Source organism: Marmota monax, unplaced genomic scaffold (genome assembly GCF_021218885.2).
Source record: "Marmota monax isolate L192 unplaced genomic scaffold, Marmota_monax_Labrador192_F-V1.1 WCK01_AAM20220418_F8-fsc00002, whole genome shotgun sequence".
Lineage (NCBI taxonomy): Eukaryota > Metazoa > Chordata > Mammalia > Rodentia > Sciuridae > Marmota > Marmota monax.
Window position 1 is genome coordinate 29,595,536 of NW_026693571.1, and position 15,283 is coordinate 29,610,818.

The 15,283-nt window shown below is 31.5% G+C and overlaps 1 protein-coding gene across 4 annotated transcripts in view; it reads left to right on the top strand.

Moving 5' to 3' along the window:
- The window catches only part of Fstl5 (follistatin like 5), a 781,198-nt gene that overhangs the window by 536,324 nt on the left and 229,591 nt on the right, over positions 1–15,283 (top strand). For all 4 annotated transcript variants that reach the window (XM_058583868.1, XM_058583869.1, XM_058583870.1 and 1 more), the window contains exon 7: positions 2,567–2,733. In XM_058583868.1, the coding sequence (XP_058439851.1) occupies positions 2,567–2,733 (167 nt within the window). The remainder of the gene's footprint in view (positions 1–2,566; positions 2,734–15,283) is intronic.

A 15,283-nucleotide genomic window follows, 5' to 3' on the forward strand; every position in this document is an offset into this window, starting at 1 on the left:
CCATGGAGAACTGCTTTATTGCGAGGAAACTCAGCGGGAACTGAGCAGGAACTCAAGGTAGCAGGCACCAAGGTAGTAGGAGCCGCTTTATTGTGGGACAGCAGAGGTATATATACCTAACTGATTACACACAGCTTGACTCAATTAGCATCATCTAGATACAGCAGTCAGCCAATAAGGAATCCCCACCATCTTAATGGCATATTATCTAATTATCATTCTGTCATATAACTATAAAAATAAAAATAATTCAAATAGCCAGAGACTTAGTTCCAGATGCAGGAGTTTAGTGAAGAGATTCCAGGGTGACTTAGTACCAACTATATTTCTAAATGCCAGAATAGCCAAGGTTATCATGCTGTTTTAAGATCAGAGTTCCCATTATCTCTCACATAATTTAGTGAGGAGCAAGAAGCTGTAATTCAGCAATATAGAAGCAAAATTATTGATAATTTGTATATAATGTTTTCCATGATGCTATTACTTTGTGTTCTCTCTGTAAGTTTTTAATTAAAAAAAAATATGTAAACTCTTAATCTGCAAATTTCAAATGGCTCCTAATCCTAACTAGTCAAATGTATTTCCTTTTTAGTCATTATATGTACTTACTCATGTATATGTATATATGCATGTGTGTGCAAGTATGTGACTGTGTGTATATATGTGAGTATAAATATATACATATAATAGAATGCATATATAAGAAAATATTCTCTGTACTTCCCATGAAGCATTAAGATAAAATGGGAATGTGGACATGTTATCACTAATTTCCATTAGTGATAACATGTCCACATTCCCATTTTATCTTAATGATAACATGTGATAAATTAATGATAAATTGTCTGTAATATAATTATACAAAGTTCTTATTGACCTTTTCTTCTTACCCATCTTCTATTTTTGCTTTTCTATGAACTAAAAAACAATTTGGGCCAACCCTCTCTCCAGTAGAATTTTTTAGTTTAATGAATGTTTCTGCCCCCTTCTTTGACAACAGAAAACAGTGATGACATAGATGTGTAGAGTAAACTGTGACTAAAAGAATATGAGTGGTCATTCCAGTTTTGCTTATTTTCATAACACATGACAATGTGTCAGCCAGTTGGGGAAACTCATAGGTCATTTAACATTAATACTTATCATGATCATGGGGTGACTGTTGATTTAATGTTCAAGCATGGCCTTCTGATGCAAAAACATGTGCCACTTTTAGCATTGTGATTTGTGATGGTACCAAAAAACAAAGAACATAGAATAGTTATATTCTATAAAACTCTCTTGATTAGCACAGGTCTTTTCCCTCAAAAAAATAAAAATAGGATTAAGAATAAGACAAAAAGAATGTAGAATGGTAAAAAGGAAAGAGAGTCTTTTGTGGAGAATATGGAAATGTTTTCATGTGATCTTTTTATTCCCAAATAAAAGACACCAGTTTCTCCACTCAGTTCCCATGAAAAATATTATCAACTATAATGAAAGGACAAAGGACAATTATTCCACCCCTTCATATTGAAATTTAAATAAGAATAATCATTTGCAATATTTCTAACCTGGCTAAAGCTGAGCAAAGTCAAAATGCAAGACTAAGTTATTGTGTAGACAAGTTAGAGTCTATGAATGTCAACAAGAAACCAAAGGGCGAGTTTCACATGGATCATATTTAATATTACTTCAGTCATCTCTGATGATTAATTGTCAATGACATAGCTGTTAATTTTCCCACATGGTAAAAACTGTATGAAAACAGAAAAGGAAAGCCAAATCCAAAATTTTCAGAATTTCAGGCTTTTTTTTTTCCAGTACACAGTATATTGAATACAGTATGTCCCACATCTGGATATGCACACTAACTCTGAGCTACATCCCCAGCTCAGATCCAAATCTCAAATAATATATTTATATTTCATAATTATTGACAGAAAGATATAATTTGGTAATTAAAAATATGATATTAACTTTAAAATTTAAGGATCAGGAAGTGACTCTATCAACACTAATGAGGACAGCTGACAGAGTTACACTCAATTGCTATTTTATTGGTGAACTACCGGTTTTTTTTCCCCTCTTTCAACTTCCCAAATAAATCTTATTTCTTCACAGTTAATTTATGTTTCCCAGCATACTGAAGCATTGTACCCATTCAGCTCTACTACTGTTCTCTGAAGCCAGCCAGAAATGATCTCACTTCACCTACAATATAAATCCATCAGTGAATAAACAACATCATTTTATTTCAATGCCAATGACACACTACATGTTGATTTGGCAGTTAATAATTTATCTCTCTTTTGGGTGCAATCTGCCAGGCTTATTATAACTCTACTTCTGATATTCATTTCATGTTTAATAGTTTTTGCCTCATGAGAATGCTTGTCAATCAATTAAATTGAAATGTCATTCTGACCTTTCGTTGGAAGCAGTTTACTCTTTTTTCATTTTATCACAAGCTTTTTTTATCTTTTATTCAAATTAAAAGCCCAAATCACTGGTATTCAGAAACTTTATGCCAATTAATGTTACAAAATTACATGCTCATCAATATACTGATGCTTTATCTTTACAGAGGTGATCCAGTTGAGTCTTCCTGAAGATCAGAAACTAAGCATTACTGCAGCAACTGTGGGACAAAGTGCTGTCCTGAGCTGTGCCATTCAGGGAGCTCTGAGACCCCCCATCATCTGGAAAAGAAACAATATTATTCTAAATAATTTAGATTTGGAAGACATCAATGTGAGTATATAAGTACAAGTGCTTTATTAAGTGTATATGCAGCATGATGCATTCTAGGCTTTGTGATGTCTAGTGAACTTTAATTAGTAGTGGATGTAGAATAGAAGAGAATCATTGGAACATTAGTGTATCCATCCTACTGGCTGGGAGGTATACCACAGATCATTTTTAATTATCCAAATTATTAGTGTGATACATAGATTATATGGCAATGTGTTAGTGAGAAAATACACTAAGAAATCTACATCTAGAAATTATTTCTATAAATATACTCATGTGAACTCAAGTATGTATGTATAAAATTGTTCATCTTCACGGTGTTGTGAGAAAAAAAAATTAGAATACCATCCATAGAAAACATGAGGGCATGTATGAATGTGTATATATCAGAGTTATTTTATAGCTTTTACATATGCTAATATGAAAATATATTCATGGGTGTTTATATAAAAATATATCCTGTTTTATTTTAGGATGCTTCTATTTCATATATATATATATATATATATATATTTTAAATATATATAATTTAAATAATACATAATTTAAATATATATAGATTAATTTATAGAAAATTTCTAGAGCCATATTATAAAATGACTCACAAAATGAAATGATTCTAGGGAAGAGGATAAGGTCAAGAATGGTATTCAGACTTGCTTCCAAGAGATTTCTTTTTTTTCTACTTGTATTTCTAACATAGGCCTATATCAATTTTAAAGAAAACAGTGTGTTAAAAATAATACCATGGGCTGGGGTTGTGGTTCAGTGTTAGAGCACTTACCTAGCATGTGTGAGGCACTGGGTTCAATTCTCAGCACTTCATATTAATAGAGTCCATTGACAACTAAGAAAATATAAAAAAATATATCATAGTGTGATTACTTATGAATAGTTTCCTGATGCCTATGGTACACATTCTAGAAAGCACCCAAATTTCTGTCTGGCATAAATAGCTTTCAATGAAAGAATTACTTGGTACAAATCTATAATACTCTGATTAAACAATCTGGGATTGGTTCTGGTTTCACTAGGCTGAGAGGCAGCAAAACAATTCATATAAAGTGATCTGGACTATTTTTAAGCAAAGGCAAGACAGTTTCTCAACCAGTGGGTAGAACAAGGAAAAATTTTTTAAAAAAGAAGATGGTTCAAAAAACTTTGTACTCTACTATTCTTGTTTAATCATTTCAAAATCATGTTTCTATGCCAAATGTCTGTCTGAATTACTATAATTATTAACAATTAATCTCTATCCAATGTGGTTATGGTTGAGTAACAGTTTAAAGGTCTTGAAGTTAGAAGAGGGTAAAGACATATTTTACTTCAAATATTTTGCAATGTATTAGAAACAAGAAATATTGATCAAAACAAATAAATGGTTTTTTAACAGAATGGAGGTACATGTTTCTTTATTGAGGTGTACATCCAGGGATATAGATTCTAAACTCCTTTCAACTGGGTATGCCCTCCAGGGTAAGGGAAGAAAAAAAACAGAAACCAACTCTAACCACTTATCTGTTCAAAAAGTGAACATCGCCCTAGGCGATAAAGTTAAAAAATTGTGCACTTACAGGATATCTGTGTAATTGAAGTATGGTGCAATCATTTGACTTATTGATCTTAAAATTTTATGATATCTGCATATTTTTGAGCAGTACTCAAAAAGCTATCATTTCCATTTAATTTTGTTTGCTTTGTAAAGAACTCAGAAAATAGACTGAATCTACAATCTCAAATTCCTATTTATTTTATTTCTCTTAATGTTCTTGTTTATTGTTTTAGAATCTATTTCAAAAATCAGGAGTCTTCTCCAATTTTTTTTTTTTTATTATTTTGATAGAAGTTCTCTAATTCGAAGAATTTTCCTCAAGGAGGTAATGGAGAATGATGTCTTATTCTCTAAGATATTAGAAACAGTGTGCCTTTCATGTCAAAGGAAGCAGTGACATATACAATATCCTTACTGATTTTTTAATATGTATATTAAGTAGAATTCAGTATGTTTTTACTTATGTTTACATTCTAATTCCAAACAATTAAAATAACTTAGATGCATTTTAAAAGCATAAGTACTTCTTATCTTTTAAATCAGCTTACTCCCATTTCCAAATGCAGAAAAAACTCTGTGAATGAGTACACTTTTAATCCCCCTTCCTTGAATTGCATAAGTAATTTTATTCCTTTAATAGGATTATTCATATCACGTCACATTGTCCAATTACCTCATTAGCTCTAAAAACAGCTCCATGAAGCAGAGAATCATATGCCCATTTATACATGTGAAGATTTATAGTAAGAGATATACTTAGTTGTTTACTCAAGGTCACCGAGGTAATAAGTAGTAGTAAGGATTGTGGTTTTTACATTGCCTGATTAATTCTAGATCAAGAGTTGTTTAACCACCTCATGAAACTGATCTATTCTGTAGTTTTCTGGTGCCCTTTGGAAAGCATATCTATATAATTCTGGATCCTATAGATTACAAATAGATTTGTCATATTCTATTATGTGTGAGACTAATTGAAATTCAATTGATGTTTGGAGTCTTTCATTTTGCCTGCCTTCATTTTTGCATCAAATGATCAAAAGCATACCACTGAACTACAGGAGCATGTATAACACTGGTTTGCAAGATAGGCTTTAGACTCATATTTTCTAGTTTGCAATTAATCTTCAGTCACTTAGGAGTGATGTGACCTCAAGCAAGTTGTGTAAACTTTCTGTACCTAAGCTCATGTATCTGTGAAACAAAGATAACAGTAGAACTAACTTATTTTTTGGTGAGAATTAATGAGATAAAACATTCTAAAGCTGTTAACACTATATAAGACACATTGTAAACTTTCAATTAAACTGTGTCTCATTTTTGTCTTCTCTTCCTTCTTCCTCTTCTCTTTTTCTTTCTTCTTTCTTTCTACATATTTCAAGAACACAGGTGCTCTGACCCTGCGTAAAAGAGGAGAAATTTATTTGTAGGGTCCGTATACTAGGAGAGATTAGAAGTTCCTAGGAAATGCTGGATTTGAATTTTTCCCAATTATAATAGCCATTCAAATAGGAGAAAAAAAAATTGATTTAATGTAATTTTAGGAATTGTGTTATCTTATTTTTTGGTTAGCAATCTTTAATTAATCCCAGCTCTAAAAATATGCCATTATATTCATTCAGCTGAATGAATTCATCTCTATGCATGACCTCAATCCTCTTTCTGCCCAAATTCCTGAAAAAAACTAATTGGATTTTTTTTTGGGGGGGTTCCTTGTTTGCAAGTTATTTTAGTTAGGGAAACTTATTGAAGAGAGATGGAGCAAGCATAGAGACAAAGATATATTTTTAAGACAAATGTGGGAAAAGAAAGTAGAATTGATTGACATTATTAGCAGTCAGGTGTGAAGAAAAGGGAGGAATTGAAAAATGGCACTGTTTTCCATAGGGTACCTTACTAAGAAAATTGTCAATAAGTGGTTGGATAGCCTAATTTTTTGTTTTGCTGCATTTTCACTTCAGGTAAATTAGTTCAAAAATCTAACACTTATTGTTTATGTCATGTTTATAATATCTATATTTATTCATCATTCATTAAGTTATATTATAATCTGGTGTAAATTCAACATTGAAATGAAATTGCATCATACCAATGTAGAGTCCAATTCTTAGCTATGTAACTAAAACAAATATATCAAATAAACTTAAATTTCAGTTTATTCACCTCTAATAAGAAAAATTTTTTATAATATTCAATAATATAAAATAATGTTATTTCACCCATTATTATAAGCAGCTAAATTCATTATGACATTGTTGATTATATGTAATTCCAACTGTCAAGCTCCCATAAAAATACAATGTATTTGTCAGGTTTAGTGGCCCATGCCTGTAATCCCAGTGGTGTTTGGAAGGCTGAGGCAGGAGGATCACGAGTTTGAAGTCAGCCTCAGTAAAAGCGAGGCACTAACCAACTGTCTCTAATAAAATACAAAATAGGGATGGTAATGTGGCTCAGTGATTGAGTGCTCCTTAGTTCAATATCTAGTACAAAAAAAATATGATATATTTGGAAAAGTCTTGTGCAATATATATTATTATGACTTTCAATGACTTTCCAAGTAAAGTTGCTAGGTAAAATACAATTTTACTGGAGAGTTCCATATTTTATGTACACTATAAAATTTTTATTTTAAATATGACATAAAAAATAATCCCTGTTTATCTGAACTTCAATTTATATTTGGTTATCTTATAGATTATTTGATAAGAAAATTGTCAGTGGTTGGATAGCCTAATTGGTATTAACATGAAACTCAAATTGTTTTCATTGTTGTATTAAGCCAGTTTTCAACAAATAATGCTTTATCTTATATCAAGTGGATGAAATGAACAGCCAACATATCTCTTGAATTATATCTATAATCTTTGCATATTTCTATTCTTTTAATATTTTGTTCTCTACACGTATCTAAGCAATGACAGTAGTTTTGTCCATCAATGAACACAAGAAACTAAAAAACAGTGACTTAAATATATGGGAGTTTTGGGTTTTGTAAAACATACTGTAAACATTTGGCATGATTGCACCATAAACATCTGGCACTCAGTGTTCTAAATCCATGGCTTTTATCCTCACAGTCATCTCAGGGTTCAGATTTGCTGCAAGGTTTCCAGCCATCAATCTATATTCCAGGTCCAAAGCAGCATATAAAACAGATGAAAGGAGAAGTCACTTATCCTTGCTTTTGTAGACTTTTCCTGGAAGTCTCGAAAGTGCTTATAGGTTACAGTAATAACTATAATAATTATACTAGGCAACCTGGTAAATATAATACTGTACCAGGTCACACTGCCCAGCATTCTGTTATAGAGGATGAACAAGATAATGGACATTTGGTGGCATCAAGAAATCTCTACTTTTATACAGGCCACCTAAGAAAAATATTAAATATTCAACTTCATACATTTTTTGTATTTGTTTATGTTGATAAAATATGATTATGCATCTACAAATATCACCAATTCTGAATATAATTTTTTTCCTTTGTTAAATTGAAACAGTCTTCAATTATTGGTTTTTTTTTTTTTTTTTTTGAGTTTGTTTGCCTTTCCTTACATGTTATTTTTCTTTTGCGTTTTGTCTGGAGGATTTTTCTTCTGATCATTCTTTTTTATTTTTTTTTAATTTTTATGTTTTTAGTATGAATTGAGCTCTTTTATGCTAACCAAGAAAAAAATAATGACAGGTTTAGCCAGGTGTACTGGTGCATGCCTGTAATCCCAGCATTACAGGAGGCTGAAACAGGAGGATCACAAGTTCAAAACTAGCCTCAGCAAGGGCAAGAAGCTAAGCAACTCAGTGAGACCCTATCTCTAAATAAAATACAAAATAGGGCTGGAAATGTGGCTCAGTGGTAGAGTACCCCTGACTTCAGTCCCTGGTACCAAAATAATAATAATAATGACAGGTTTAATGAGAATTTATACTATTTCCAAATGAAGTATAAACATAAGTTTTATGAACAATTTGAGGAAAAGAAAAATTTGCAGCTTGCTATTTTAGAGTTGAAATACTGGATTCACATACAGATTTCAAGATCTTAGTTTCTATCTTCCATTGTATAACTTTTAAGAGTTTGAATTATATCAATTTTTTTCTCTGGTTGTCTATATTGGGTTGTACAGTTGGCATTATGAATAGCTAACAGGGTCTCTACAATTTGCAATAGATATTTTGTTTATATATATGTGGCTCAGTAGCTTATATATAAGCTCAGTGTCTTCCTAAATTGCAGAGGCTGGCTTTAAACTTGTGATCCTCCTACCTAAACCTCATAAACTGCTGGAATTACAGGTGTATACCATAGCGCCCAGCTATAGCTAATATTTTGATTGACTCTCATTGGCCTGATTTCTCTGTTCCCCTCAGGTTTTTTCACAAATCATGGCAAATCTGCAGCATTGCCAGAATATCATATCATCTTTTAACTCTTTTTTTCCATGTAATATGTTGTCATGTTCACATAGAGAAGTCAATTAGTATATGAAAAAATAAGTAATATGAGAGAATTGTGGTCCTTAATCTCCAAGAAATAATAATAAACTATGGCAGATGGATTATAGTGTAACCAAATATAATCATACGGCCCTTCAATTGTATCAATAGTTATGGTATACACCTCAGAAATAACCCTAGCAATTTTTTTGACTCAAAGTGTGAATTTAATGGGGTGGAATGAGGGAAGCCAATTGATAGGGAAGACTTAGGGTTGTAGGAGTTTTAATGGAAGTTGGGCTTCATCTGAACTGACTTCCTGAATAGAGATGTGGTGTGTAGAATAAGGGATATAACAGTCCTACCCATGTCCGAACTACACTAGCTAGAATTTGAGGTCTGATCTGGGCCATTTGTGTCAAGAGGGAATGTTCAAACTGTAATAAGTCCCAACGATTATCATGGTCATGGCCCAAGATGGTCCTGAAACGAGGCCAACCAAGGCTCAGAAACAGTTGTCTTAAAAGAAATATTGGCAGGGACATGGTAGCCATCTTTAAACACTTGAAAGGTTTCCCTCTTCTTAAAAAAAAAAAGAGTTATTTATTTTTTAATTTTTAATGTATTATAGTTATACATAAGAGTGGGGCTCATTTTTACATATGTGTAAATTCATGTAACAGTTTTCTCAATTTCAATCCCCAGTAGCTTTTCCTCTTCTCCATCCTTCTGACCCTCTTCCTCTACTCTTTAGCCCTCTATTTATTTTTCAATTGATGCATTATACTTATATGTAAAACTGAAATATATTGTAGTACTTTATACATACAGCTAATATAATTTGGTCTACTTCGTTCCCCTGTTCTTACCCTTTTTCTCTCCACCTCCATCATCCTTGGTTCCTGCTTGATTCTACCCATCTCTCTTCTGTTTGTTTCAGGATCCCCTTTTTGTATTCCCTTTTCCTATCTTCCTTCTGCATATGAGGGAAACATTTGCTCCTTGACATGCTGAGTCTTCTTATATCACTTGTATGATGCTCTATGGGTATATTCATTTACCAGTGAATGACATAATTTCATTCTTCTTTATGGCTGAGTAGAACTCCATTGTGGACATATCTCAAATTTTTTTAATCCATTCGTCTATTGATGGACACATAAACTAGTTCCATAACTTGGTTATGTGAATGGTGCTTCTATAATTATTGGTATGTGTATATCACAATATTATGCTGATTTTGGTACGTTTGTATAAATACCAAGGAGGTGGGTAACTGGGTTACATGATGATTCAATTTCTAGCCTTCTGAGGAATCTCCATACTTATTTTCAAAATGTTCAAACTAATATGCCGTCCCAAAAACAATGTATAACTTTACCTTTTTCCCTATATCCTAACAGCAATTATCATTATTTGTATACTTGATAATTACCATTATGACTGGAATAAGATGAAACCTCAGTGTAATTTTGTTTTACATCTTCCTAATTGCTAAAGATGTTGAACAGTTTTCATATATTTGTTGGCTGTTTGAATTTCTATTTTGGGGAAATGTCTTGTTAGACCTCTTGTCCTTTAGTTGAGTAGGTTATTACATTTCTTGCTGTTACGTTTTTAGTTCTTTATATATTCTGCTGTTTCAGTCAGATTTTGCATCACTGTCACCAAAATACCTGGCAAGAAAAACATAGAGAAGTAAAAGTTTATTTGAAGTACATGGTTTCAGGGATCTCAGAATGTAGATGACTGACTCCATACCTCTGGGTCCAAGGTGAAGCAGAACATCATGGCAGAAAAGTATAAAAGAGTAAAAACAGCTCAGGACATAGTAACATGAAGCAGGGAGAGGGAGAGCTCTGCTCACCAGGGACAAAATGTAAACCCCAAAAGCATGTCCCCTGTGAACTATCTCCTCCAGTTACACCCTACCTGGCAACAGTTAGCACCCAGTTAATCTGTATCAGTGAACTGATCTACTGATTAGGTTAAGGCTCTCATAACCAGTTTTTCACTTGTGAAAATTCTTATATCATCTAATACATGAACTTGTGAGGGACACCACAAAATCTCTAATATAACATCTAGCTATTAATTTCCTGTAAGAGGAGTAACTGGCAAAGATTTTCACTCATTCTGTAGGCCCTATCTGTGTTGAAACTTTTAAATTTAATCCTATCCCACCTATTAAATTGGGGGTTTTATTTCTTGAGTTTTAGGAGTTTTATTAAATAAGTTGATGCTTGTATAAATGTGCTAAAGTTTTGCCCTTCTTGTACCATACCCTAAAACTAACTCAATTTGGATTAACAACTTAAAGACGGACAGTGAAAACTTGTATAAGAAAATGGGGGAAATATTCTGTGGCTTATTCTTGGTAGTGAATTTTTGGACATGACACCAAAAGCACAAGCAATGAAAGTAAAAACAGGTTAGTGGGACTACATCAAACTAAATCAAATTTCTGTATAGCAAAGGATACAATAAAGTAGAAGGGAATGTATGGAATGAAAGAAAATATTTGGCACAACAAATATCTGATAAAGGGATAATATCCAAAATGTAAAAGAAACTCTTAAAATTCAATGACCAAGATAAATAAAATAATAATACTTTGATTAAAAATTATCAGCCATAAAGTATTTCCATTATTACAACTTATTTGATGTGCTCCCACCATATACACTTGCTTTCCGATTAAAGTATTCTGTTGAAGAAAAATCACAGGGAAATAATTAAAAATCGAAATATACAGTTTAAACAAAATCAGAATCAAATTGTAATTGTGGCCGTCTAACAGTAAACCTCCAAAGAACAAACCAAACCAATAAAACCAAACCACCTCCACTACAAAAAAATTAAGAAAACCCACTGGATTCTGGATTCTAGTACATAGCAGGGAAAATCAATATTGGTGAATAATATGTCAAAATATAATAAAATTTTCATTATATAAATGGAATTTTGTCTGGATTTTTAAAACTATTAAGTGGAATATATAAGATTATATATATTTTAAAGAATGGATTCTAGTATATATACTATAATTTTAATTTCTTAGAAAATTTTCAAGTCATGTAGTTTAGAGGGACTAAATAAAATAATTTAGGTTATAGAGCACTCTAAATATGCTACTTAATTTTAATACTTAAAATAGTGAAAAAAAAGAGTAAATTTCCCTTTTAAGAGTTTGGGTTTTAAAGATATTATATGTTTATGAAAGGAGTATTTTTGTCCTTTGGGCTATTTATTGATAACAGAGCCCAAATTTATATCATTAATCAAATTAATTTAATTTGCAATATTTGACTTCATCATTTTAGAAGTCTATAGTGTTCTTTGAAACACGATTTTTAAAACATGGGACAATTAGATTATACCATTGAAACTAGGTATTTGAAAAAGAAAGCTATTTACTTGTTTCTTCTCTATACTATTAATAATCTATTTTGTTTTCTTAAAAAGTATACACATTAGGGCTGGGGATGTGGCTCAAGCGGTAGCGCGCTCGCCTGGCATGCGTGCAGCCCGGGGTTCCATCCTCAGCACCACATACAAATAAAGATGTTGTGTCCCCTGAGAACTAAAAAATAAATATTAAAAATTCTCTCTCTCTCTTAAAAAAAAAGTATACACACTAATTTTTGAAATAGAATACATCATTCACATGTAATTTTTACCACTGATTTGTTTTTTAATATAAGACTACCGAGGGGCTGGGGATGTGGCTCAAGCGGTAGCGTGCTTGCCTGGCATGCGTGCCGCCCGGGGTTCGATCCTCAGCACCACATACAAAGATGTTGTGTCCACCAAAAAGTAAATATTAAAATTCTCTCTCTACTTCTCTCTACCTCTCTTTCTCTTCATATATATATATTTGACTACCGCATTATTGTCTCTTAAAATTCAAGGAGGGGGTCTGACTCTAACTCAGTGATAGAGGGCTTGTCTATCATGTGTGAGGCACTAGGTTTGATCCTCAGTACAACATAAAAATAAATAAATAAAGGTATGTTGAGTTCATCTGCAACTAAAAATATTTTTTAAAAATTCAAGGACAATCAGAGAATGTTTATGATTCTAAATCGTCTAAGCCAAATAAAAAAAGGAGCCATGACGTAGATAAAAGAAGTTGAATTTCTAACACAAGTTAGAAATACATACATGAATTAAATTATACCTAAATATTTGTTAGTCAGGTTCAATACTAATTGTAAAGTAGGAACAATTAATTTTTTAATTAATAGCCTTTCTAAATTACATATTTCTCTGATATATCAGAACATTGAATATTAAAGCTTATTTATAAGAAAAATCTTAAAATGAGTAATTCAGAATGTATTTTTAAATGCCTTTATTCATATTCTTTTGGAACTTATTCTTACAGATAACAACATATACAACTGCAATGTCCAACTCTGATTAGGTGGCAAAAGTATTCAGTTTGTTGAATACTTGGTAATTTTAAGTTTAGTTCCTAAAATTATGAAAAGTCATGTTATTTAAATCTGAATGAGATATATTAATATGTAAACATTTGTTCAATTTGTAATTTCTTTTTTTAAAATAAGAAACTTGACTACGTATATCTATTCCTAAATGATAAAGGACTGTCTCTTCTAAGTTTTAATATTTTCTATGAATGTACAAAACTTAAAGGATAAATCTATCCCCAAATCTACAACGTTTGCACTAATTTCTAGTCAATGTAGACATTTCAGAAAACTGGGTCCTGCTAGATTTTTCCATCATTTTTTCTCTTAGCTCTAATCTGTCACAAAACCATGTAAATTGAACTTTTTCCTTATCTTAAATTCATTCTGTTCTCTCATTTCTATTGTAGCTGCCTTAATTTAAGGCCTATCATTTCTCACCTTCAAACTTCATCCTTGCCTATTACAAATGTGCCTTCACTTTGAATCTGCACTTCATATGACAGCCAGACTGATCTTCATCAAATTTACATGTGGCCATTCCACTTCCCTTTTTAAAATCCTTTAAAAGCTTTTTGTAGGTTTCAGAAAGGAAAATGATATTCTTTAGCTTATTTCAGAAAGCTATTTTTTCTATTGATTCTTCCTAATATAACTCTCTAAAACACTAGCAATTTTCTGATTGTGTTGTTTTATTGCTACGATTCTTGAATACATTCTCCTCTTCACTAGAAAAGCTTCTCTGGTTTCCCTGATCTATCTAAATCTAGTGTGTTTTTCAAAGACAAATAAATAAACACTATGCCTGAAAGCTTTTTAAATTCTCTGTCCATTAACAATAGTACTTGCTAAAATCTTGATAAAACTCTTATTATTCTTGTCTTTTTTTGCTGGACTAGAAACTGAACACCAAAATATTTGCTAGTTCAAACTTTATGTTATGATGTTCATAGTATAATGGCATGACGTAGGCATGTAATAAATTTTAAATGTGTAAATTAAAAATAACAGTGATATTTCTCATATTTTCAATTATGCATTGTTCAATTTTTTGTTGGATTTTTTATATTTAAAATCTTTCTTAAAGCTTTATTGTTATTATTACTATTTTACTGAAGCTACATGTAGTATTATCAATCAACCTGTCTATTGGCAATAAATCATTTAAGCCTAGGACAACTCAACAATATCTAGATTTAATTTATTTAATAACCGTTTTCATTAAGCATATTGACTTTTTACTACTATTGGCAAGAAAAAGAAGAGAAACATATTTGAACGTTGTTTAATCTTTATATATATCAAATAGTAATTTAACCACTACACTTTTCTAGGCTCTTGACTAAACAAGCTGAAATTATGTCTGTAAGAGACATCGTTTTCATTTTTAAACTCTCATTAATAGAAAAAGTCAAGAAAAGAAAGGAAAAGAAAATGCATTATATTTGAAGTACAATAGAAATGGTTACATAAATACTGAACCATTAATAGAAAAAGAAAGTCAAGTTTGAATTTTGAAGGTCATAGACCACATCTAAAAGTACACAAGTCCAGCAGCTTCCATGATAGGCAGGTGATGGTATGGTAGACAGGTGTCCCTGGGAAAGCAGGCCTTAGGTTTTGAGAGAGCATAGTATACTGAATGAACTTCAAGGCCCTTGTTATGTCTAAGAATAAACAAAGAAACTGAATTAAAAAAAGGGCTTGAATATGAGAAATAAAAGCAAAACTTGTATTTGATTATTAAGCTATACATTTACAATTATAACATATACCAAAACAATAGCATGAAATGCATACACAATATTTTTTCAAATATTGCAACTTTCCATTTTAAAATGTATTAACTCATTAGTTTATCAGAACAAGATATGTTAAGCTAATATATTGATACTCTTACATAAGTTGATGTTTATATTTTTCTACTTGTTTTTATTGTAACAAATGCACACAATGTAAAATTCAGCATCTTAAACATTTTAAGTATATTAAATATGTACATAATGTTGTGCACCCATCCACAAAATACACCTCTATAACAAAACAATTTTATAACTAAAACTTTATATCCATTACATAATAACTGCCGATTCCTCATTCCACCTATTCACTTGCAGCCACCATTCAAATT